Below are 27,277 nucleotides of genomic sequence, written 5' to 3'. Positions count from 1 at the left end.
CAGCCCTTGCTAATGTTTCTAATCAAGACCCAGAGGCTTACTTAACAAGTAATATTAACAGCCGAAACATAAACCAACTTTTATGAATAAATATGGCCATTATTTTTACTAGTAACAAGTAGACACTTCCCCCTTGCATATCATGCAGAGAGAAATTTTAAGATGAGAATGCAGCAAGCAATCTCAAAGTCCGCTCTTAAGAACATTTTTGGCAAGCTTGTGAATGCATGAATATAAAATGTGACTTTCACAAATTGCATTTCTTTTTATCCTTAGGTAATAACTATTCTACTGATGTATCCCCTAAAAGCCTGACTGAAGATGGGGTCGCCTTGAAAGAAGGGACTCTGAAACTGGATGCAGGCCAGAGAAGAATTCTCAGGTCATTGGAGAGAGGCTGAGATATGCAGAGATGCTTAGACAGCAGACACAGAATGTTCCAGTACACAATCCAAGGAGATAACATTTACAGCAAAAAAGGAAGCCCTCCTTTGCATTATGGGCTATAAATTTGTGAAAGTTATTACTGCTGGAGGTGGTAAATGCTAAAAATACAAATATATATGTATCAGCTCAGGAACTGAAACGAGATTTTTTCCACTTTCGGCAAATGGTGAAGCTGTTGTTTCACACTAAGTCTTCTGCCAAAAATACCTAAAAAGGCTGCACAAATAATGTATATAGAATTTTATTTACTTATTTATTTATTTATTTGAGATGGAGTCTCGTTCTGTTGCCCAGGCTGGAGTGCAGTGGCGCCATCTCGGCTCACTGCAACATCTCCCTCCCAGGTTCAAGTGATTCTCCTGCCTCAGCCTCCCGAGTAGCTGGGATTACAGGCACGTGCCACCATGCCTAGCTAGTTTTTGTATTTTTAGTAGAGATGGGGGTCTCACCATGTTGGCCAGGCTGGTCTCAAACTCCTGACCTCAGGTGATCTGCCTGCCTTGGCCTCACAAAGTGCTGGCATTACAGGTGTGAGCCACCACACCTGGCCTAGAATTTTTTTTTTTTTTTAAGTACATCAGAGAGCTACTAAGACAGCACAAAATTAAGAGTGAAGATACCAGAGACAAACAGAAGAGGTAAATGTCACATTTGGTACCTTACTTCCACTCAGGGCAAATAAGAGGCTGGGAAGCTGAGAAACTGAGTAGAGTTGCCAGCAGTGCTAGGAGGCTGAGGGGTCCATAAATATTAATAATCAGGACCAATGAGGGACCCTGGTACACACCACAAGCTTTCTTTTGTGACCTCACTGAGAGGAGAACCAGAAATAGACTGGTCATCACAAACACTGAAGCCCAATTTCCCTCCAGCTCAGCCCCAGATAGGGTCTGGGCAAACTACCTCAGGGTATGGACAAATCACATCAAATCACATGAATTAAAAAAAAAAAATCCTCTTTGGGTTATGATAATATGATTCAGAGCTACAAATTGTCTTTGCAATTCTTTTTCATTTACCATGTCTGGCTGTCAATTAAAAAATTAACTATCATACAACAAGAAAAGACCAAATGAGTGAAAATCAAGAGCAAGCAAAATTAAACAACAAAACCAAACCCACCTGAAACCCAGATATGTAATTTATCAGACATGGACTATAATTAAATGTGAGAAATACTTTAAATAAGATGGGGAAAAAGATAAAAATTTTCAAGGAAGTATTGAAACTACATTGATGTTATTTGAACTAAAAATCTGATGTTAATTTGAACTAAAAACATAATAACTGAAACTAGAATGTGGGTTTAACAACAGATTAGACATAGCCAAAGAGATCAGTTAACTAGAAAATAGGTCAGTAGACTGAAGTATGGGGAGAAAGATTGACAGAAAATGCAGATAACTGTGTCATAGATATATGGGACACAGTCAACGGTTCTACTAATGTTAGTAGAGGCCGGGCGTGGTGGCTCATGCCTGTAATGCCAGCACTTTGGGAGGCTGAGGCAGGTGGATCACCTGAGGTCAGGAGTTCGAGACCAGCCTGGCCAACATGCTGAAAACCCGGCTCTACTATAAATACAAAAAATTAGCCAGGTGTAGTGGCGGATGCCTGTAGTCCCAGCTAGTTGGGAGGCTGAGGCAGGAGAATCGCTTGAACCCAGGAGGCGGAGGCTTCAGTGAGCCGAGATCGCACCAGTGCACTCTAGCCTGGACGACAGAGCAAGTCTCTGTCTCAAAAAAATAAATAAATAAATAAAAAAGTAAGACATACTTCAACAAAAAGGTGTATTATAAATAAAATAAGATGCACTACAAAAAGAGTAAAAAAACTTGATAGCTTAAAAAAAAAAAAACTGAAGGACATCTGTAATCTTTTAATTAACTACATTTCCCTACCCCAAATACTAGAAGACAAAACGCTGGAGAAGATACTAATTGCAACTTTTTCCTTAATACATTAATGTATGTGGAAAAAATTAATATTCAGCTTTACTTTAAAAAACACAGATCTGGGGCAGGCACGGTGGCTCACGCCTGTAATTTCAACACTTTGGGAGGCCAAGATGAGCAGATCGCTAGAGCCCAGGAATTCAAGACTAGCCTGGGCAACATGGTGAAACCCATCTCTACAAAAAATACAAAATATCAGCCAGGTGTGGTGGCACCTCCTGTAGTCCCAGCTACCTGGGAGGAGGTGGGAGGATCACTTGAGTCCAGGAGGTCAAGGCTGCAGTGAGCCAAGATTGTGCCACTGCACTCCAGCCTGGGCAACAGAGCGAGACCCTGTCTCAAAAACAACAACAACAACAAAACCAAAACACGTCAACCTTGCCATCATTATATATACCAAAGTAGCTACTGGACTAAAGAGCCCCAGACGCACACTCAGCTTTTATGACATTATTGCGATTTATGAAAATAAACTTTTTTTTAAAATCTGTGTTTCAGCTCCCCTAAATAAAAACCCCAGAGTAACTCAGTAAATGGACAGCAGGTGACAGTGATGTTGCACGACTCATTTCAAAGACCACCGGGAGTATGAATTAATGAAATGGAATTTCTCCTGATATCCATGGAGGATTGGTTCCAGGACCTCCTGGTTATACCAAAATCCACGGATGCTCAAGTCTCTGATACAAGATGGAATTGTGTTTGCATATAAGCAATGCACATCCTCCCATAGACTTTAAACCATCTCTAGGTTAATTACCATACCTATTACAATGCACATGCTATGTTGATACTTGCTATGTCGTATTGTTTAGGGAATAATAATAAGTGAAAAAAGTCTGTGTATGTTCAGTGCAGATGCAATTTTGTTTCCCCAATATTTTCAATCCAAGGTTGGTTGAATCCACAGATATGGAACCCATAGATGCGGAGGGTGAGCTATATATCAGATACCGTATGGACAGCATCCCTCTCTTTTTTTTTTAAGATGTTCAGAAATATTTATTGATTTATCCAAAGTCACATAACTAGTATACAAAACAGCTCAAATTTTCAACTCCTTGTTCAGTGTTATCAAATATTATCTTGGAAAATGTGACCGTAATATAATAATCTCCAAACAATCAACATACCTTTTGTTAAAAAGAGTTTTGTTTTGTTTTGTTTTTACTTTAAATTCTGGGATACATGTGCAGGATGTGCAGGTTTGTTACATGGGTATACGTGTGCCATGGTGGTTTGCTGCACCTACCAACCCGTCACCTAGCTTTTAAGCCCCGCATGCATTAGCTATTTGTCCTGATGCTCTCTCTCCCCTCGCCCCCCAGTCCCTTCCTTTTAAAAGCCTGAAGACTTCATTGCTTTTAGAAAAATACCCTCATCAGAAAATATATAGACCATAACAAATTTTTTTAGGTCAATTTCCCCGACCCACTATTCACCTACATTAGGATGGAGAGGTGGGGAGAATAGGGGGTGAGATCGAAGGATGAAATTATGTGGACACAGGAACTCCAAAATACCTTCTTTTTTTTTTTTTTTTTTTTTTTTTTGAGACGGAGTCTCACTCTATTGCCCAGGCTGGAACGCACTGGCACGATCTCAGCTCACTGCAACCTCCACCTCCCGGGTTCAAGCGATTTCCGGCTAATTTTTGTATTTTTAGCAGAGACAGGGTTTCACCGTGTTGGCCAGGCTGGTCTCAAACTCCTGAGCTCAAGTGAACTGCCTGCCTCAGCCTACCAACATGCTAGGATTACAGGTGTGAGCCACAGTGCCCGGCCCAAAATACCTTTTTGGTTAGAATTCTTTTTATTCTGTCAGGGTTTTTCGTATCTGTGTTGCAGTCAGCCAACATAACGCTCCCCAGTTATTTAAGGTTATGCTTATATTTCTTTTTCTTTTTTTGGGACTGAGTTTTGCTCTGTCACCCAGGCTGGAGTGCAGTGGTGTGATCTCAGCTCACTGCAACCTCCGCCTCCCAGGTTCAAGCCATTTTCCTGCTTCGGCCTCCCGAGTAGCTGGGATTACAGGCGCCCGCCACCAAGCCTGGCTAACTTTTGTATTTTTAGTAGAGACGGGGTTTCATCATGTTGGTCAGGCTGGTCTCGAACTCCTGAGCTCAAGTGATCTGCCAACACTTGGCCTCCCAAAGTGTTGGGATTACAGACGTGAGCCACTGCACCTGGTCTAAATGCATTTTTGACTTAAGATATTTCAGTTTACGATGGGTTTGTTGGGATGTAAACCAATTGTAAATCGAAGAGCATCTGTATTTAAACAGCTTTGATTTCACCTCCATCCCTTTCTCCCATTCCTGAATCTCTCTATTTGAATTTCTCTTCCTTTCTGCTAAATATTTAAGCAGGTCTCGCAGTCGTCTACACGGTGGGTCTCCAATGCCTGGGTGTCCCCTCCTTTCCCTAGGACCTATGCAGGCGTCCCCCCTCCTGCTGTAACTAAACATTTCAGCGTCCAAGTCTGAGGCCAGCATGACCTCTCCCTGCCTCCCCTTCATGCTGTGCCTGGGGCCGCTTGCAGGGCTGACAGATCCCTTCTTCACTTTATCACTTTCCTTCAGATCAAATCCCATCTGAGCTGGATCTGTCTGTTTTCATCTCCCTTGCCGCCCCCTCTGTGATGTGCAGTTTATTCATGTAAGGGCCTGCAGTTGGGCACTGCACTATCATCTTCCATTGATGTTTTTGAAGCCTAAGCGTGGGCATGACAGTGGGGTGGAGGGAGGGGTGAGGCTGGGCAGAGTCCCTGAGATGGGAGATACAGGTTCTGCAATCACTTTTGAGAACTACTTAAATACCCTAAACAAAGTACGCTCAGCCCAGCTGGGGGTCATTTCCCCTCATCTTACCCTTGGCCTTGAGCTCATGCTCAAACAGACAGCAGAAGGGCCACCTACTGTCCCCAGCACTACCCAGACAGGGACAGCTTCTACCTGCAAGGGTGATCTTCATCTCCTCCTGGGTCTTGTTCTGGGCCCTGGAAACCAGCGATTCTCCAATTCTTGAGATTTTTTTCCCACCCTCCTCCTTTCTGCAATATTGCCCCTTGAGGATGGGGTGGGGATTTGGAGCCATGCCAAAAATATCCAAAGGGCACTGCAATCTCTTGCTGTGGATGAAACCAGCTGATGATCCTCTCGTGGCTGCTGGCTGTTGAACATACTTTTTTTAAAAAAAAAAATTTACTTTTTAAAAATTGACACATAATAATTGTACATATTCATGGGGTACACAGGGATGGTTCAATACCTACAATATTCAGTGATCCGGTCAGGGTAATTAGCATATCCATCATGTCAAATATGTACCATTTCTTTCTTTTGGGAACATACAATATCCTCCTTCCAGCTATTTGAAACTATAGATTACTGTTGGCTACAGTCATCCTACAGGGCTATAGAACATGACAACATATTCCTCTTGTCTAGCTGTAATTTTGTATCCTTTAACAAATCTCTCCCTATCTTCTCCTTCCCCCACCTTTCCTAGTCTCTAGTACACTCTCTTCTACTGAGACAGGGTCTTGTTCTGCTGCCCAGGCTGGAGTGCAGCAGCGTGATCTCAGCTCACCGCAGCCTCGACCTCCCAGGTTCAAGCGATCCTCCCACCTCAGCCTTGCGAGTAGCTGGGACCACCGGCAAGTACCGCACACCCAGCTAATTTTTGTATTTTTTTGCAGAGACAGGGTTTTGCTATGTTGCTCAGGCTGGTCTCAAACTCCTGATCTCAAGCAATCATCCTGCCTCAGCCTCCCAAAGTGCAGGGATTACAGGAGTGAGCCACTGTGCCTGGCCTTACTTTTCACTTCTGTGAGATTGAATTTCTTTAGCTTCCACAGATGAGTGAGAACATGTGGTGTTTAACTTTCTGTTTCTGGCTTATTTCACCTACCATAATGTCCTCTATTTCCATCCATGTTGCTGCAAATGATGAATTTCCTTCTTTTTCATGGTTGAATAGTATTCCATGGTATATCTATACATGGCATTTTCTTTATCCATTCATCCTTTGGCAAACACTTGGGTTGAATCTGTATCTTGCCTGTTGTGAATAAACTGCAAAAACATGGACGGGGAGCAGATGTCCCTTCAATATACTAATTTCCTCTCCTTTGGATAAATGCCCAGTGGTGTGATGGCTGGATCATGTGGTAGTTCTATTTGTAGTTTTTTGAGGAACCTTCATACTCTTCTCCATCCTGGCTGTGCTTATTTTTAATCCCCATCAACAGTGGAAAAGAGTTCCCCTTTCTCCACATCTTCACCAGCAGTGGATATTTTTTGTCTTTTTGATAACAGACACCACCTAACTGGGGTGAAATGAACGTGCTTTTGTGTCCTTGCTTATCTCCTTGGGCATCAAGGCAGGATGATCCTCAATTCTGTCATCACGATTCTCTCCATGAGCTTTCCTCAGAAGCCCCAACCCCTCCACGAGAAAGTCTCTCCTAGGTTTGGCTTGACTGGCTCTGATTGAAAGGTGGCTCACGGACGGACAAACACGAAGCTACATATCTATTGTTTAAGTTGCCACCTCATCGACAATTATGAATCCAAAGCAAAAGTAGAAGTGACTTATGTCAAGAAAAATCCACGGCAACAATTCCATCGAGATTAATATGAATTAAACATGACGGGCGCTGTTTTAGAGAAACCAGAGTGCTAAGTGCTGTCACTCTGGAAATGGTTCTGTTTTTGCAGAGATTGGTGTGGCTACAACTTGGGCTGGAGCTGGGACTGGAGCGTCCTGACTGTTTTCCCTTTTGGAGTCTCTGGAAAACCACTGTTTGCCCTGGGAAGCTTGTTTTCAGGGGCTGTGACAATCCGTGGAAATCCCTCCAGGGGCTGAAGGGTGGACAATACACACTTGCTTCTGAAAGAGGGTGGCTGCCCTTACGAATGAGGGAGTGCTCACTGTGGTTCAGAATAAACTGTTAAGAATGCTTTTAATAGCCAGGCATGGTGGCTCACACTTGTAATCCCAGAACTTTGGGAGGCTGAGGCAGGTGGATCACTTGAAGCCAGGAGTTCAAGAACAGCCTGGCCAACATGGTGAAACCCGGTCTTTACTAAAAATACAAAAATTAGCCAGGTGTGGTGGCTCATGCCTGTCCACCTACTCAGGAGGCTGAGGCAGGAGAATTGCTTGGACTCGGGCGGTGGAGGTTGCAGTGAGCTGCTGAGATCACGCCATTGCACTTCAGCCTGAGCGATCGAGTGAGACTCCATCTCAAAAAAAAAAAAAAAAAAAAAAAAGAAAGAAAGAAAAAGAAGAATGCTTTTAAGATCATCTGCAAAAACACAATCCTTTAAAATGATCCTTATTCAGAGAGACCTCAGGCCATAGTTTGCAAAACCACTAATGTACAAGATTCAGTGACGGAATAAGATTAAAATTACACAACCGGAAATCAGAAAGATGGTTTGAAAACCGTTTTCTGAGGACCCAGTAGAGTCTTGTGAAGAAAGTAAATCTTGGAACCCCAATATCAGTAAGCAGGGAAAAGTCCAGCTGGGAGCGGAGCTGCTTAGGGCCTCTGCCTCCCATTCTATTCAGTCCCCCCTCTGCTCACTGAGATAAATGCATATCTGATTGCCTCCTTTGGAAAGGCCAATCAGAAACTAAAAAAAAAAAAAATGCAACCATTTGCCTGTATCTACTTATGACCTGGAAGCCCGTGCCCCACTTTGAGTTGTCCCGCCTTGCCGGACTGAACCAATGTACTTCTTACGCATATTGATACCTCATGCCTCTCTAAAATGTATAAAAGCAAGCTGTGCCCCGACCACCGTGGGCACATGTCGTCAGGACCTCCTGAGGCTGTGTCACGGGTGTGTCCTTAACCTTGGCAAAATACACTTCCTAAATTAATTTTTTCAAAGCATTCGATAATATTTCTTTTTTAGGCTAGGAGTTTGAGCATTCAATTATTTTCAATACACATCAACAGGGGATCGGAGTTCCCCTTTATTGGCCTTAAGGTGCTGTAATGCACATAAAAGCATGAGCCTTGAATGCCACAGCATTCTTGGATACTCTTTGGTTTACAGTCTAAACTTGGTTGCCTACTAAACATTTAATGTAAATGCGATTTTTCCTTAGACATCCTGAAACGAGCATGGCTCAGCACAATTGCAGCCGTTTTGCACATCATGTAAGAGCTCCACCGATGGAATTCTTCACATTCCAGCAGGAACAAGCAGAGGCTCTTGACTTTACTCGCATGAGGCACGTCCTGGGGCCAGACCCAGGCTATGGCATGCTCAGGGCACACCATGAGGAATGAAAAACCAGAAAAGCGCATTTTACACCTCCTCAGTCTTCACCATCTGAACCTAAACATCTTTTCAATGTGTTTGGGTCAATGTGAAATCACCACTCCAACATTCTTCATGCATAAAGTTGCCAGAGCATAATTTACGCCAGAGTACACTGAAGCGTGTGGTGTCTTCCAGAGCAATGTGTGCAAAATCTAAAGGTCACTTGTTTATAAGCAACAAGAAACGGCTCTCCCGGAGCTATCTGAAATATACAGAAAAGAATCACTTTCCTTCAGCCCAGTCCCCAGATCCTTCCCTAAGTATGATCTCAAAATAATTCTGTTGAGAAACTTGTTAGGATGAGTGGTAAAGATTTAAAACAAGAAATCTTGCCGGGCGTGGTGGCTCACGCCTGTCATCCCAGCACTTTGGGAGGCCGAAGCAGGCGGATCACAAGGTCAGGAGTTCGAGACCATCCTGGCTGACACAGTGAAACCCCGTCTCTACTAAAAATACAAAAAATTAGCCGGGCGCGGTGGCAGGCACCTGCAGTCCCAGCTACTCGGGAGGCTGAGGCAGGAGAATGGCGTGAACCCGGGAGGCAGAGCTTGCAGTGAGCCAAGATTGGGCTACTGCATTCCAGCCTGGGCAACAGAGAGAGACTCTGCCTCAAAAAAAAAAAGATTTCTTTTTTTTTTTCTTTGAGACAGTGTCTCGCTCTGTCACCCAGGCGGGAGTGCAGTGGTGAGATTATAGCTCACTACAGCCTTGACCTCCAAGGCTCAAGCATTCCTCCTGCCTCAGCCTCCCAAGTAGCTGGGACTACAGGTGCACACATCCATGCCTGGCTAATTTCTTGACTTTTTTTTGTAGAGATGAGGTCTCAGTGTGTTGCCGGCTGGTCTCGTACTCCTGGGCTCAAGCAATCCTCCCACCTCAGCCTTCCAAAGTGTTAGGATTACAGGTGTTGAGTCACCGTGCCTGGCCCCAGGAAACCTTTAAACACAAGATATTATTCCAAAGTATTCGCCTAGAAATTGGAGCTGGAGAAATGACGGCCTCCATTATTTGTTTTGCAAGTAAGGTGTATTTTCATTTTTCTTCGATGGGGACAAAGTGCTGCAGACTCGGCCTCAGTAGACACCACTGTGCAGGTCAACATTCATTTGAACATTGACCCCCGGCAGGAATTCATCTTCACCTGAACCACTGTTCAAGTCAGGGGTTCGGCTGAAACCTCTCAGGATGCACGGCCAGGCAGTTGGGTTGAAGGGGCACTGACGGAAGCCTCCCTTTTTGAACCTGAAAGAGCTCTGGCTCCCCCAGAATCTGTAAACTGCGAGAGACTGAGCATCTGTCTCCATGTGGCATCAGTTTTTTGAGGCTGCTATACAAGAAACGGCCACAAACTGGGTGGTTTACACCAAGGCAGACTGACCATCTGATAGTTCTGGGGGCCAGAAGTCCAGTGGATTAAAATCAAGGTGTCGGCAGGGTTGGTTCCTTCTTGGGGACCTAGGGGAGAATCCATTTCCTGCCTTCTCCGGCTTCTGGAGGCCACCATATTCCCTGGCTCGTGGCCTCCTCTTCCATCTTCAAAGCCAGCAGCCCAGCGTCTTCCAATCCCCTCTCTCTCTGGCCTCTGCTTCCAGCTTCACACTCCTTCTCTGACCTTCACACTTCCACCTTCTTCTTTGAAGGGAGGTTTGTGATGACTAAGAGCCCACTCCCATAATCCAAGACCATACCTCCCCAGCTCAGGGTCCCTCATTTAATCACAACTGCAAACGCCCTTTTGCCACACAAGGTGACATTCACAGGTCCTAGGGATTGGGGCATAGACATCTTTCTGCAGGTGACCTTGATTCGGTGTGCCATAATGCAAATAAATGCAGAGCCTTGAATGCCACAGCAAGCCAAAGACCAGCCCTTCCCCTCCATCTCCCCTCCCCAGAGAGCCAGGGAAGCCGGCTCTCTCTGCTCTCTCACTGCGAGCCAGCGTCTGACTCTCTATCACACCTGTGAGGAATGCAGGTACTTACATCTTCTGAACGGCGTCCTTCAGGTAGGGACAGGGTCTCATCCACTATCTGGGTCGGCTCCGGAAGGCCCTGAGCAGGCTGGTTAGAACCCAGTGGTGAATTTGCACACGGCACGCCGGCACTGGGTGTTGAATTTTCACACGGCTCTCCAACACCAGAGGCTGAATCCGCACACGGCCCCCCCACATCACTGCGGCAAAGCTGCACAAAAACACACACGTGGAGTGAGTCTTCCCTATGTCTCCTCAATTCACCTGCGGTCCTGGGGGGCGGGTGGGGCCCTGTGTAGCCAGGGCTCCCAGCTCCCATCTGCCAATCATTAAATAATTGTCCTAAATGTTTTCTTTCTCAGGACCGTTTGACACTAAGCCTTAAAATTCCCTCCTATGCAATCCAGTACTTAGTAATCCAGTACTTAGTAATCCAGTACTTAGCAAAACGCCCAGCAGGAAATATGTGACAAGTCAATGTTTGTGAAGTGAATACAAATAAACGTCCATTGCTAGTGTCACTCGGTGAGAGAAATTTTCAGCAGTCATTAAAAAGCAGCCTAGATCCACCCAAATAAAAAACCATACTAAAAATTAAAATAGGGATTCTTTTCAATTTCCCAGGCAATGCATGTGCTGATAGCAGACTCTGTTGCACTAGCAAATGCTCTAGTTAAAAAAAAAAAAAGGCCGGGCTTGGTGGCTCACGCCTGTAATCCCAGCACTTTGGGAGGCTGAGGCGGGTGGATGACTTGAGGTCAGAGCTTCAAGACCAGCCTGGCCAACGTGGCAAAACCTCGTCTCCACTAAAAGCACAAAAATTAGCTGGGCGTGGTGGTAGGCACCTGTAATCCCAGCTCCTTGGGAGGCTGAGGCAGGAGAATTGCTTGAACCCAGAAGGCGGAGGTTGTAGTGAGCCGAGATCACGTCACTGCACTCCAGCCTGGGTAACAGAGTGAGACTCTGTCTCAAAAAACAAACAAACAAACAAAACTCTAGTTTTCTTTACTCCAGTTAAAAAATACTCTGGTACTCTAGCACAAATGCTCTAGTTAAAAAAAAAAAAAAAAAAAAGCTCAAGTTTTTTTTACTTTAGTGAAAAAAGCCATTAGGAATAAGAAGTTTCCTGAGTCCTGATTGCAAGAGGTCTTCTGCAAGGCAGATGCAGCCCACATTCAGCACACTGCAGATACTCCACCATCTAGCACACCTAGGGGCTGTCATTATATTCTTTGCAATCAAATTGGTGTCAATCAAAACTTTACAAAATCCTCTTCAGACACTTCCTCCAACTGCTATCTCAAATGATGGTTTCAAGTGGAAAATGTTGACCCGAATGACGTCGTAATCAGTCATTGTGAACCACTTGTCCATGAGTGTCTCTTACTCTGATGAGGATGGCTAATTTCAATAACCTATTTCTGCACCAGGCCTATACATCAAAACAGGATCTCCAGTCATTAGGCATTCTCTATTTTGAGCTAAAACTTAAAAATTTTTTTAACAGGTGCTTGCTTCTCAGTATTCTTTTCCATGAAATACAGTATTTAGACAAAAAAGGGGCATTTCAAAAAAAAAACCACGCCAGACCTTGGTGACAAGGACGTTCTCCTCGTCCTCAGCTACGGGTTTTAAGGGAATCCCCCACTTACTGTGTGACCAGGAGACGCGCGTGCTTCCCCCGCTTGGACGCTTTTATAAAGGGGCAGCACGTTGTTCTGGTAGACCGTCCACCAGAGATGAAGGAATGCCGCCTGGTGCTGGCTGCTGGACGCTGAGCCTTGCTCCAACACCGAGCCACTCTGTGGATTGTACTTGTAGTTCCAAGGTTTCATGGACCCCAAAAAGTGGACGACCTTTGCACTGGAACCGAATCTGAGAAGGAAACAGAAGGGATTCTGATTTCCACTCAGATGTGATAAAAGACACCCAGAAAGCATCCACCTACCATGCGGCTCCTCAAAGACAGCCTCTGAAGGACTTGTCCCAATGGGTTTCCATTATTGATTATTATTACTGATGATACTACTACTATCAGCATAGTAACCAATATATAATCAATAATAATACACTACTACTTCCAATGCAGTAATCAATATATGACCCATAATAAGCTTACTACTATCAACATAGTCATCAATATATAATCAATAATAATACACTACTACTATCAATGCATGTAATCAATATATGATCAATAACAATATATTACTATCAATGTAGTAATCCTTATGTAATCAATACTATGCTACTATTATCAACATAGTACTCAATATATAATCAATAATAATCTACCACTATCAATGTAGTAATCAATATATAGTCAACAATATACTACTACTAGCATAGTAATCAATATATAACCAATAGTAACATACTACTACTATCAATTCAGTAATCAATATGTGATCAATAATAACAAAATACTATCACTATAGTAATCAATATATAATCAATAATAATATACTAGTACTATCAATGCAGTAATCAATATATGAGCAATACTAGCATACCACTACTATCAAGATAGTAATCAATATATCATCAATAATACTACTCCACTGCTATCAGCATAGTAGTAGTAGTTTCATTTGCAGTTATTTTGCATAAAGATATATTTTTTAAATCACAGTTTTTGCAGTGATTTTATTTTCTATATATCAAAAAACATAATCGTAATCCATTGACATTTTTTCCCAAAACGGGAAAAATAAATCCGTTTTGTAAAAACGTGAAGTACAGCAGCCCAAATCATCATATCCTTAAAACGACAGGGGCAAAAAAAATAGCTTTTACAGTAGCTAATGCAAGCGGCAAGGCAATTGGCTTTTTTTCTCTTTTACAGGATTCTAAATTTTCCCCTTGCCAACTTTTTTGTTGTTCATCATCACCATCCTCCAGGAGCCTTTTTAAACTTTTTTTTCGTGGATCACCTCCTCATGAAATATGAACACAAAAGTCACATGACATATCTATGTTCTGTACATTGCATCTGTGATTATACAGTAAAAAATAACAAGATTTCACTCCCAAGAATCAATTTCTCTTCCTTAGGGACACCGTGTCCTCTGTAGAGAATGCAGACTCTAGAATTATTCATTCCCAAGGTGATTCTCAGATTCTCTATTTTCATTTATAGCCATATCTTCTGGAGCAGTGAATTTCACAGCCTCTGGTCCCCTCACCCTTGACCCTTTTAGGAACCCAAAGAGCTTTGTCCGTGTGGATTCTTTCTTTTTTTTTTCTCCTGAGCTGAGGCTTGCTCTGTTACCCAGGCTGGAGTGCAGTGGCACGATCTCGGCTCACTGCAAACTCCACTTCCCAGGTTCAAGTGAGCCTCCCTCCGCAGCCTCCCGAGTAGCTGAGACTAGCGGTGTGCGACACCACATTCGGCTAATGTTTTGTTTTATTTTTTCGTAGAGACAGGGTTTCGTCATGTTGCGCAGGCTGGTCTCAAACTCCTGAGCTCAAGTGATCCGCCCGCCTCGGCCCCCAAAGGGCTGGAATGACAGGCGTGAGCCACTGTGCCCGGCCATGTCCCTGTGGATTCTCTCTCTCCATATTTAGAATAATCGATATTAAAACTGAGAAATTAGAAAGCGTATTTATCAATCCCTTTAAAAAAAAAATCAAACCATTATGCAGTAACATAAATTTCATAATTTTTCATTAAAAAAATTTCTATATTAAAAAAAATCATTGTGAGAAGAGTGCCATCCATTTTCCCAAGAGGCGACAGCTGGTTCTTCCTAGCTCCATCTGTGTTCAGGGTATTACCTTATCACATGCCATGTAGTGTCTGTAAACTCTCAGCATAGATGCATGAGAAAATGGCAGCAAAAAGGGAAAAAAATCACATCTTCAAATTCTTTTTTTAAAGTAGTTATGACTTTCAAGACACTTGAAAGAGTTGTGGGGTCAGGGTTCCTTGGGCCACACTTTGGGGATCATCGTCGTAGAGCCTTGGCTAGCTATCATTTACAGCAACAAGCAAGCAGGAAACGAGATGGGTGTGTGTGTTTCTGTGTGTATATATACATATATAAAGACGTATATAGATAGATCTATGTATTAATATATAGATAGATGTCTAGATCTACATAGATGGATAGATGCCTATATAGATAGAGATCTAGATCTAGATACATAGATCTATATAGAGAGAGATCTAGATCTAGATACATAGAGAGATATCTAGATCCATGTATATACATAGATATCTAGATAGATCTAGATAGATATACAGATATAGATATATAGATCTATGTATATAGATAGATATCTGGATCTAGATAGATAGATATAGATAGATATCTATATGGATGAAGATCTAAATCTAGATGGATATCTAGATACATAGATATCTAGTTCTAGATAGATAGATATAGGTATCTATATAGTGATGTAGATCTAGATAGATAGATAGATAGATGTTTATAGATAGATATCCAGATCTATCTGAATAGATACATATGATAGATGATAGATTAGACAGATAGATAGATATCTAGGTCTAGATAGATAGATAAATATCTACATAGATATAGAGATTAGATAGATCAATGTATATAGATATCTAGATCTAGATCTAGATACATATATAGATATAGATATATAGATCTATGGATACAGATAGATATCCAGATCTAAATAGATAGATATGGATAGATAGATAGATAGATAGACAGATGTCTAGGCCTATATAGATAGATAACTATATAGACAGATATATATCTATATAGATAGACATAGAGATCTAGATACACAGACACATAGACATAGGTATCTATCTATACAGATAAATAGATATTTAGATCTACCTAGATAGAGGTGATAGATAGATAGATGATAGATAGATAGATAGATGATAGATAGATAGATAGATAGATAGATGATAGATAGATAGATAGATAGATAGATAGATAGATAGATAGATAGATGATAGCTAGATAGAGTTTTTAAATATGCCGACAGCTGGTATGTCTTCCAGGAGGGAAGGTGGATCGGTAGTGGCAGATCTGGCAGGATTCGCCAGGGTGGAGAACTTACTGCTTGAAGGCAGGGCTGTAAGTGTACATCGTGTTACTACTCAAGTTATAGATGAACGGCAGGTGCTTGTGGATGTCTGTGGTCGACCAGTTCCTGAAGAAACTATTCAGTAAGCCTTGGTCTGCCCCTACATAATGAGCAAACACAAAAGCAGGTTAGCAAAGTATGGCTTGGTTCACTCCAAGAACGCGAGATGTGCCTGAAGCTCTCAACATAAACACTTGCCTTCAGGGTTGCTAATTCCATTTCTTCTGTCTGCCAGCTCACACATTCTCTTGGTTCTCAGAAAAGACTGATAACCCAAGCCATTGATAAAAATAAGTGCATATTCCCTCCAAAATTCTCCACCAGGAGTCCCCAGAATGAATGCTAAAATTGCATATGGAGTCCAAAGCACTCCACTGGTCCCCTAATGAATTCTCCCTGGTAGTGACAATGCTTTTCCCATCATTTTTGCCAGTTTCATTAACTTCCCCTTTACCTAGAGGCAATTCTTCACTGCTCCAGTATTTTCTTTTACTTTACAAAAATTTCAGCACATTTCCTCTCTACTGACGCCCATTTCAACAAATACTCGGCTTCAGGTTGCCTCCTTTTAATTCTCCCTATATTCTACCACGAGTCAAGCAACTACACACTGTGCATGTTTTTATAAATAAAGTTTTATTGGAACACAGCCATGCTCTTTTCTTTTTCTCTGAGACAGGGTCTCACTCTGTCACCCTGACTGGAGTGCAGTGGTGCAATCATAGCTCACTGCAGGCTTGAGCTCCTGAGCTCAGCTGCTGCTCCCAACTCAGCCTCCCAGGGCTTGGGGACTACAGGTGCCAGCATCACATCCAGCTTATTTTTGTATTTTTTGTAGAGATGGGGTCTTGCCACGTTGCCTAGGCTGGTCTTGAACTCCTGGTCTCAAGCCATCTGCCCACCCCGGTCTTGAACTCCACGCCTCAAGCAATCTGTCCGCCCTGGCCTCCCAAAGTGCTGGGATTACAGGCATGAGCCACCACGGCCAGCCCATGTTCAATGCCAAGTACAGTCATGCAACACATAAAAGTGCTTCGGTCAAAGACAGACCATACATCTGACGGTGGTCCCATAAGATTTTATACTGTATTTTCACTGGACCTTTGTGATGTTTAGATATGTTTAGAACACAGATACCTCCCATTATGTTACAGTTGCCTACAACATTCAGTGCAGTCCCATGCTATATGGGTTTGCAGCCTAGAAGGAATAGGCTGTACCCTCCAGCCTAGGTATACAGTAGGCTACATCATCCAGGTGTGTGTAGATACACTCTGGGACGTTCATACAATGACAAAATCACTTAACAACACATTTCTCAGACCGCATCCCTGTCGCTGAGCGAGGTGTGACTGTATGGTCAACGGCTGACTTCGTGTTACATCTGCAGAGTTGAGTGTGTGCAACAGAGACCACAAGGCGTGCAACTCTGCAAATGTTACTATCCAGCCCTTTAGAGAACGATTTGCTCACCTATCTCATATGACTGGATTGTCGAACCGTTCTTTCTACTCAGCAAGGATATTTCCAATGGTTCTCTCAACTGCATATTTCCTTATGAGCATCCTGACCTCTTCCTACACCCCTGACTGGCCATATTCTTCAATTCCCACCTCAGTTTTCAAGTGGCCATTCCCAGATATGGGGAAACGGGGTGAGGCTGCGATGCGGGTCCAGGCAGCAGTCCCGTTCTCTTCCCTAAGCGTCCGGGCTGCCCTGACTTACCATCAAAGCTGCCGTGTTCCATGGCGTGCTGCAGCAGGAGTTTATGCGTGTGGAGAGAAGGCTGGAAGACAAATACCCCGCTATTGAAGCAATCTGGCCATCCGGGGTCCGGGGCCGCAGAAAACTCTCCCCTGTCGAACAGCTCATCGACATTGGACAGCACCTGGTGAAGCAAAACACGCAGAACCCGCCGCAATGCTTCTTTTACCAATGCTTCTGTTTTTGAGACAGAGTCTTGCTCTGTCACCCAGGCTGGAGTGCAGTGGTTCAGTCTCGGCTCACTGCGGCCTCCGCCTCCCGGGCTCAAGCGATCCCCCCACGTCAGCCTCTTGAGTAGCTGGGATCACAGGCACCTGTTACCATGCCTGGCTAATTTTTGTATTTTTAGTAAAAACGGTTTCACCATGTTGGCCAGGCTGGTCTCGAACTCCTGGCCTCAAGTGATCCACCCATCTCAGGCTCCCAAAGTGCTGAGATTACAGGCATGAGCCACTGTGCCCAGCCACAAGTTTTTTCCCTCATGATTCTATTTTGTGTGTGTAAAATACTGCGGTTATAATTCATTCCTGGGGTAGGAACATGTCTTCCAATCCCCCGTTCTCTTCAGCAGGGTCTAGCACAATGCTCGGGGGTATGTTATGTCTGATTATAACAGACTGAACATCTGTGTTAGAAATAGAAATGCACATGACCTCACAGGAATCTACCAGTAAGAGGTGACAGCCCGGCCAGCATGGCGAAACCCAGTCTGTACAGAAATACAAAAATTAACCGGGCATGAAGGCGGGTGCCTGTAATCGCAGCCACTCGGGAGGCTGAGGTGGGAGAATCACTTGAACTCAGGAGGCGGAGGTTGCAGTGAGCCGAGATCGTGCCATTGCACTCCAGCTTGGGTGACAGAGCGACTGTGTCACACACACACAAAAGTTGACAGCCTGCTTAAGGCTAGAGATGTGGTCTTGGAGGGTGTCCTATCAAGCAGAGTCTTCACTCACCAGAGTGTCCGCATCCAGGAAGACACACTTGCTGTAGTGAGTGAGAGTCCAACAGTGAAGCTTGGTGAGGGTGAGCCCGAGCTCAGGTCTCTTCAGAAAGGCCAGGTGGATGTAGTCGGCACTATCGATTAGATTCACTTCAATGACTTCATCGAACACCTTCGAGAGGATGACCCTGGAACAGACATGTGCCAAATAGTGGGACAGCGGGTGAATATTCAGCATAGAACTACCTCCTCCTTCAAGAGGGTGCTGTTTTGCTGCTCACAAACATGGAATGCAAAGAGAATCCCCACAGCCCTCACTGCGGTCTCCATGTTCAGAGCACATTTCCACGGATGGCTTAGAGCTGTGCACACCGTCCACTTGTGCCCAAAAGCCTCTGCATGCTTGAATGCAAATGCCAATGGTGTGAAACCCCACTGTACCGGTAGAATTAATATATTACTTTAGTAATGTACCTGAGCTAAATGACGGAAGCTTTAGAGGTGCATAGAAACCACCACAATTTGTATGACATTTTGAAGTGAATTAAGTATCTTTGAACATGCTTCTTTGATAGCCATTGTTATATTTTTCAATCAACACAAAGCACAATGATTACTCTAAGTTCAATATTTTCATATTCATATATTTAAAGTCATGCAAGGCCTGGCGCGGTGGCTTATGCCTGCAATCCCAGCACTTTGGGAAGCCGAGGCAGCCGGATCACTTGAGGTCAGGAGTTCAAGATCAGCCTGGCCAGCATGGCGAAACCCCTTCTCTACTAAAAATACAAAAATTAGCCAGGTGTGGTGGCACCTGTAGTCCCAGCTACTCAGGAGGCCGAAGCAGGAGAATTGCTTGAACCCGGGAGGCGGAGATTGCACTGACCTGAGATCGCACCACTGCACTCCAACCTGGGCGACAGAGCGAGACTCTATCTCAAAACAAACAAACAAAAAAACAAAAACAAACAAACAAAAAACTTAAATTAGCCAGGCGTGGTGGTGGGCACCTGTAATTCCTGCTACTCAAGAGGCTGAGGTAGGAGAATCGCTTGAACCCAGGAGGCAGAGGTTGCAGTGAGCCGAGATGGCACCACTGCCCTCCAGCCTGGGCGACAGAGTGGGACTCTGTCTCAAAAAACAAACAAAAAAATAAAGTCATGCAAGCTGCAACTTCCCTGTCAAAATTACTGGCTGCCAAATTTATACCTGTTTCTTCAGCTGTACCTTTTGTTATTTAGAATTTTTAAATTTCTGTGAAGTAGATTTTGTAGAATGTAATGTGTTCACTGCCTTTGTGAAGCGATATATAATTGCATAATTTCTGTGTGTAAACTGAATGCTTGGGCTTTCAATCTAGTATTCATATATAGTAATAAATATTAATATTATGAAAAAGAAATGCATGCATACTTGAAAAATGTGACAAATTGAACAGAACTGTCTTAAGATGCATGCACTTGGGCCATCTCTTAGGAAGACAGTTTCCCTCTGTAAGCTGCAGAGGCAGAGAAATGTAAATGCTGAGCTGGTAGAAACTAACAGATGTCCATAACAATCTCTATCAATTTTTACTTTCTGTATTCAAAGCTTACATTGTTAGTTGCGTACAAGTTTGAGACTCGAAGCTTGAAAGACTGTCCATTTTATCAACGTGAAATTTGCTCTGTTCCATTTATTTATTTATTTTTGCTTAAATCCCACTTCATCATAGTCTGGAACATATTGGGATGACAGAAAAATTAAGCAAGTGCTAGAAAAGGATGGGGGCATATTGAAAGAATACAGGGGGCCAGCTAGGGGAAGCACCCAATTGCCAAAGCTGAAATAATGTAATCAATAACAAAAAACAACAAGCCCAAAATATGAAATAAATATTCATGAGCCTACACTAATATAAGTTTTCTTTTTGATACAGGGTCTCACTCTGTCACCCAGGCTAGAGTTCAGTGGTGCAATCATAGCTCATTGCAGCCTCAAACTCCTGGGCTCAAGTGGTCCGCCTGCCTCAGCCTCCCAAGTAACTGGGACTACAAGTGCACGCCACCATGCCCGGCTAATTTTTTGTATTTTTTGGTAGAAATGGGGTTTCACAATGTTTACGAAGCTTGTCTCGAACTTCTGGGCTCAAGCAATCTGCCTGCCTCAGTCTCACAAAGTGCTGGGATTACAGGCATGAGCCACCACGCCTGACCTAATATAACTATTGAATAAACAAATATGTGAGAAAGAAAGGGCAGGTTTAATTTAGAAGATAATTCCAAGTAATTGAAATAGAAGGAATGAGGGAAGTAGAAAACCACGATTAGGCAAACACTATAGTAACAACTGTTGCAGACAAGACTCACTGATTTTTAGAGAAGAAATAGGCTGTTTGTATAATGTCTATGCCAAGATATTTTCCATTACTAAAAGAAAAACATAATAATTTCACAGTGGAGAATTCCGACACCACTTAATCCAGGTGATGAAATTTAACATCACCAGGACAGGACATACAGACATCATGCACTCCATAACATGACACACTGAAAACTTACATCAATTCTGATGATTTTTTTGCCAAAAATGCATAACCTCAGTCTAATCATGAGAAAACACTGGACAAAACCAAACTGAAGGCTGGGCACAGGGGCTCATGCCTGTAATTCCAGCACTTTGGGAGGCCTAGGCAGGTGGATCACCTGACATCAGGAGTTCAAGACCAGCCTGGCCAACAAGGTGAAACCCCGTCTCTACTAAAAATACAAAAACTAGCCAGGTGCGGTGGCGGGAAACTAATCCCAGCTACTCTGGAGGCTGAGGCATGAGAATTGCTTGAACCTGGGAGGCAGAGGTTGCAATGAGCTGAGATCGCGCCACTGCACTCCAGCCTGGGCGACAGAGCGAGGCTCTGTCTCAAAACAAAAACAACAACAACAACAACAACAACAAACAACTGAAAAGCAATCTATAAAACAATTGACCATTACTTAGATTGGATAGTGGAACAGAATCATATCACATGCATCCATTTATTTTCAACATTTTGTTTGTTTTTAATTAAGCTGCCTCCTACACTACTGTATGTCTGGATTTTATGTTTATTTTCCCATTCAGAAAGCCTATCTTTTTTTAAAGGAATTTTAATCCATCCATGTTTATTATGATCACGGTTATATTTGGATTGAGTCCTGCAGTTTCACTTTATATTATTTTCCCTTTTTTACATATATCAGATTTTCTATTTCTTCAGTTTTCACTCGCGTCCGTGTGAAGAGACCACCAAACAGGCTTTGTGTGAGCAACAAGGCTGTTTATTTCACCTGGGTGCAGGCGGGCTGAGTCCGAAAAGAGAGTCAGCAAAGGGAGATAGGGGTGGGGCCGTTTTATAAGATTTGGGTAGGTCAAGGAAAATTACAGTCAAAGGGGGTTGTTCTCTGGAGGGCAGAAGTGGGGGTCAAAAGGTGCTCAGTAGGGGAGCTTCTGAGCCAGGATGAGCCAGGAGAAGAAATTTCACAAGATAATGTCATTAGTTAAGGCAGGAACAGGCCATTTTCACTTCTTTTGTGGTGGAATGTCATCAGTTAAGGCAGGAACTGGCCATCTGGATGTGTACATGCAGGTCACAGGGGATATGACGGCTTAGCTTGGGCTCAGAGGCCTGACATCAGTGTAATTCTTTCCCACCCACCTCTGATTGCATGAATCAGGTTTTCTTCAATCCACGCATTTCCCATTAAGGCTCTGAAACTTGTACACATCTTTTCTAGTTTTCTGGTGGTAACCACCTTTCAACTGTCAGCACACGTATTTAAGCTTATATTTTCTATCAAATATAAAGATAATCACTACCTATGTCTTCTTCCCAGACGAAACAAAAACATGAACATATGCTCATTCTCTCTTCTTCTCTGCTCTTTCAATTACCTCCCATGTGAAATGTTAATTCCAGATTATTTTCACAACTGTGCACTAACACATTCAGACTTTGTTTTATACATTTATTTATTCAGCACTGCTTCCTGTGTGCTCTCTTCTATTTATTATTATCATTATCATTATTATTATCATTATTATTATTATTATTATTTTGAGACAGGGTCTTGCTCTGTCACCCAGGCTGGAGTGCAGTGGTGTAATCATAGCTCACTGCAGCTTCAATGTCCTAGGCTCCAGTGATCCTCCCGCCTCAGCCTCCTGAGTAACTGGGACTACAGGTATGTGCCACTGCACTCAGCAATTTTTAAAAATTTTTTAGTAGAGATGAGACCCCACTATGTTGTCCAGGCTGGTCTTGAACTCCTGGACTCAAGCGATCCTCCCACTTCAGCCTCCCAAAATGCTGTGGTTACAGGCATGAGCCACTGCGCTTGGCTACTCTCGCCTTTCTTGGATTACATTCCATTTTGCGGGAGTCAATCAACTAACTTTTTCCTCAAAGGTCTTTGAGGGATAACATTTTTAACGTTTGCAAATTTGAAAAGTCTTTGTTTTGCTTTCAAATTACGGTACTAAAGCTGAATACAGAACTTTCATTTCAAAGTTATCTTGCACCAGAATTTTGAGACATCAATTGTCACAACCAGATTGATACAGAAAGGCATTTAGGATTTTTCTTCATTTTTGCTGCTCTGAAATTTTACCACTTGGTGTCTACATTTGAGCTTTCTTCATCCACTCTGCTCAATATCTGGAACACTTTCAATCTAAACTTTTTCTCAGAGCTGAAATATAATAGGAGTTACTTCTTTCTTTCTTTCTTTTTCTTTCTCTCCTATTTGACAGATATTGAAGCTCTCGGACCTTTTCTGTCTCTTAGCATTTCTCTTGGACTCGACATTTATTTGTAAGATTTCACTGCTCTGTATTTAAGGTAACTATTTCTCTGAAAAAGTACCCTTCCTTCAGCAAATCTCCCTCTGCTTTTGGCCCAGTTATTTATGGAATTTATGGCATCTTCACAGTTGCGTAAAGATCCGGGCTGGGGGGAGGGCAAGAGAAACAGCACTCCACCTCACTACAAATGGCACTGCCATTTATGTCCTTACATCTTTTTGTTCAGCTCTGCTCATTTCCCTAAAATAAACTCCTGGAAGCAGAATTATGTTTCATGAATACAATTAGTTTAAAGCAGGTTTCCCTGCAAGATCACTCCATAACACGCTTGTACCACACAGCCTGGGGGAGGGGCGATCTCCCACCACCCACACCCCTGGTCATTTACGGTCATTGCTCACTGCTCGTCTTCCACTGCCCTGACCACCGCAGAGCGCCATCCCTCAATTCTCCCCATGACTACGAAACATATAATAAAAGGTCCCACAAAACCTCAACCCAACTTGCAACACTGAACCTTCCCACGATTTCTGCCATGTTGTTTCTGAATATTTTAAAGTTCCTCTTGAGTAAACCTTAAGTCTACTTTGACACAGGCAGGAATAAGTAATAATCACATGATGGAAAATGCAGTATCCATCCCCTCAAGCATTTATCCTTTGTGTTACAAGCAACTCAATTACACTCTTTAACAGCATTTTTCTACCCCCTCGCCCCCGCCTGCTTTTAAAATAAAACAGGGAACCTGCTGGATGTGCTATGTGTACCTTTCCACTCACTGGTGCATTTTTGGACCTTAATATAGTCAGGCTTTTTTTTTCCCTTCTTTTTTGACAGAGTCTCGCTCTGTCACCAGGCTGGAGGGCAGTGGCGCGATCTGGGCTCACTGCAACCTCTGCCTCCCAGGTTCAAGCGATTCTCCTCCCTCAGCCTCCCAAGTAGCTGGAATTACAGGCGCCACCACGCCTGGTTAATGTTTTTTGTATTTTTAGTAAAGACGGGGTTTCACCATGTTGGTCAGGCTGGTCTCGAACTCCTGACCTCAAGTGATCCACCCACCTCAGTCTCCCAAAGTGCTGGGATTACAGTCGTGAGGCACCACACCCAGCCAGTTGCTCGTGTTTAATACCTATTTTTGTATTTGTCTGTCTATCTTTGCTTCTGGCGTGCTAGAGACGAGCCCGTGCAAACCCCTAAAGTGTTTTCAGAGTTCTTTGTATGTGATGGACAATAAGAACCTCTCCATTATAATATTTTAAATGTGGCCCTCAGTTTGTCTTATCTTTAACACATAATATCTCTGACACACAGCAGTTCTGGTGTCTCTTCCATCTTGTTTAATTTACAACAGCATTTCCAGCTTTCAGATGAACAAAACATCCACCTTCATCAATATGTGGAGATATTTTTAGTTGTCACAACTGCCAACTCCTGCCGGCATCTGGTGGGCGGAGCCCAGGGACGCTGCTCAACACCCTGCAGTACACAGGACACCCCACCACATGGAATCCTCCAGTCCCAGATAGCAGCAGTGCTGAGAAACTTTCATCTACTTTCTTCTAAGATTTCTCTATGTTTTAAATGTTTACCTCTATATTTATAATCTATGTGGATTTTTATTTATTTATTTATTTATTTTGACAGAGTCCTGCTCTGTCACCCAGGCTGGAGCACAGTGGTGCCATCTCGGCTCATTGCAACCTTAACCTCCCGGGCTCAAGTGATTCTCCTGCCTCAGCCTCACCGAGTAGCTGGGATTACAGGTGCCTGTCACCACACCCAGCTAATTTTTTTTTTTTTTTGAACTTTTAGTAGAGACAGGGTTCACCATGTTGGCCAGGCTGGTCTCGAACTCCTGACCTCAAGTGATCCACCTGCTTCAGCCTCCCAAAGTGTTGGGATTACAGGCATGAGCCACCGTGGCCAGTCTGGAATTCTTTTTGTTATATGTTTAGTTTTTATTTTAAAAGGATCTTATCATTGACTTTCTCTAACATATTAATGTGATGAATGACATTAATAGGTTTTAAAATAATAACCTATCTTTGGTTTCTTAGGGTAAGCACTATTTATTTCTTTACTACAGGGCTAGAGTTGCCTTATTAACATCCTGTATTTGAGGGCTTTCTCAATCCAAATGTAAACACAATCAAACCTGTAAATCAAGTTTGGGTGTCAAGATTATAACAGTTTCTTAAAATAAGTGAACATATTCATCTTTTGCTAGGCTCTGTGACAGTTTATGCAGCAGGGAAGTTAATTCATCATGAGCAATTTAACAGAACTTCCCTTAAAATTGCCCAAAACAGGGACTTTCTACAAGATAAGCCTTTGGTAACATTTTCAGTTTTTCTCATAGTTATTGTCAAACAAAAGGTTTCTATTTCTTCTGATGACAACAACCAACATCTCACCGATTTCCCCAGAAGGATCAAGCGCTTCTTCAATACTCCCAGTGTCACTACTGTAAAGGGTTCTATATAGTATTCGCTTTGAAAACCGCCTCCAAATGACTTCTTTCTAATTTCAATTTTGTACATTTATGTTTTCTCGAATAAAAGATTCAATTTTATTTGTTATTTTTATTTTTAGAGAGAGGAGCTCACTCTGTTGCCCAGTCTGGAGTGCAGTGGTGTGATCATAACTCACTACAGCCTCGAACCTCTGGGCTCAAACAATCCTCCCATCTCAGCCTCCTGAGTAGCTGGGACTACAGGTGCGCACCACCACACCTGGCTAACTCTTTTTATTTTTTGTAGAGATAGGGTCTTGCTATGTCACCCAGGCTGTCTTGTCAAACTCCTGGCCTCATGCAATCCTCCCACCTTGGCCTCCCTGAAGATTTGTTAATCTAATCCTTGAATTTGTTTCTTGTTCTCAATTATTAGTTTTGTCATTTTATCTTTATGAATTTTTTACTGCTGTTTGCTTTTTTAATATTATTATTTTAAAAATATTTGGGGTTGGGCACGGTGAGTCACACCTGTAATCCCGGCACTTTGGGAGGCCGAGGCGGGCAGATCACTTGAGGTCAGGCGTTCGAGACCAGCCTGGGCAAAGTGGTGAAACCTTGTCTTTACTAAAATACAAAAATTAGCTGGGCGTGATGTTGGATGCCTGTAATCCCAGCTACTCGGAAGGCTGAGGCAGGAGAATCACTGGAACCCAGGAGATGGAGGTTGCACTGAGCCAAGATCGTGCCATTGCACTCCAGCTTGGACGACAGAGTGAGACTCTGTCTCAAAAAGAAAAAAAATATATATATATATATGTGTATATATATGTGTGCGTGTATATATATGTATATATATACATATATGTATATATTTTTTTAAATTTAAATCAGTGAAGAAATTATCCAAGTCAAATATATATATGAAATATATATATTTGAAATTATCCAGTTCAAATATATGTGTGTATATATATATTTTAAATTTAAATCAGTGAAATTAACCAGTTCAAATATATATATTTTATATGTATATACATATACATTTGAACATATATATACACATACACATGTATAAATATATATACATACACATGTATAAATATATATACATACACATGCATAAATAAATATACATACACATGCATAAATAAATATACATACACATGCATAAATAAATATATGTACATACACATGCATAAATAAATGTATGTACATACACATGCATATATAAATGTATGTACATACACATGCGTATATAAATATATGTACATACACATGTGTATATATACACATGTGTATAAGCACATACACATGTGTATAAGCACATACACATGTGTATATATACACATGTGTATATAAATATGCATACACATGTGTATATATACATTTGAACATATACATGCATGTATATAAAATATATACATGCATGTATATAAAAATAATAGTTGAACATATATACATACATGTATACATACATGTATATAAATATAAACACATACGTGTATAT

General features: G+C 42.5%; 1 protein-coding gene across 9 annotated transcripts in view; it reads right to left on the bottom strand.

The window, feature by feature from the left end:
* GYG2 (glycogenin 2) overlaps window positions 1–27,277 on the bottom strand; it is a 53,326-nt gene that overhangs the window by 10,205 nt on the left and 15,844 nt on the right. For 7 of the 9 annotated variants that reach the window (XM_024352983.3, XM_024352977.3, XM_063804762.1 and 4 more), the window contains 5 exons: window positions 18,511–18,685; window positions 17,516–17,678; window positions 15,764–15,890; window positions 12,367–12,589; window positions 10,725–10,925 (listed from right to left, as the gene is read on the bottom strand). In XM_024352983.3, coding sequence (XP_024208751.1) covers window positions 10,725–10,925; window positions 12,367–12,589; window positions 15,764–15,890; window positions 17,516–17,537 — 573 coding nt within the window. In that variant the 5' untranslated portion in view covers window positions 17,538–17,678; window positions 18,511–18,685. Of the gene's footprint in view, window positions 1–5,167; window positions 5,585–10,724; window positions 10,926–12,366; window positions 12,590–15,763; window positions 15,891–17,515; window positions 17,679–18,510; window positions 18,686–27,277 lie in introns of those variants that run through there. The other 2 variants (XM_024352979.3, XM_024352980.3) reach the window with 2 other exon arrangements.

This window comes from Pan troglodytes, chromosome X (assembly GCF_028858775.2).
Source record: "Pan troglodytes isolate AG18354 chromosome X, NHGRI_mPanTro3-v2.0_pri, whole genome shotgun sequence".
Classification (NCBI taxonomy): domain Eukaryota; kingdom Metazoa; phylum Chordata; class Mammalia; order Primates; family Hominidae; genus Pan; species Pan troglodytes.
Note: the sequence above shows the minus strand (reverse complement) of the source record. Positions and strands in the feature narration are given on the sequence as shown.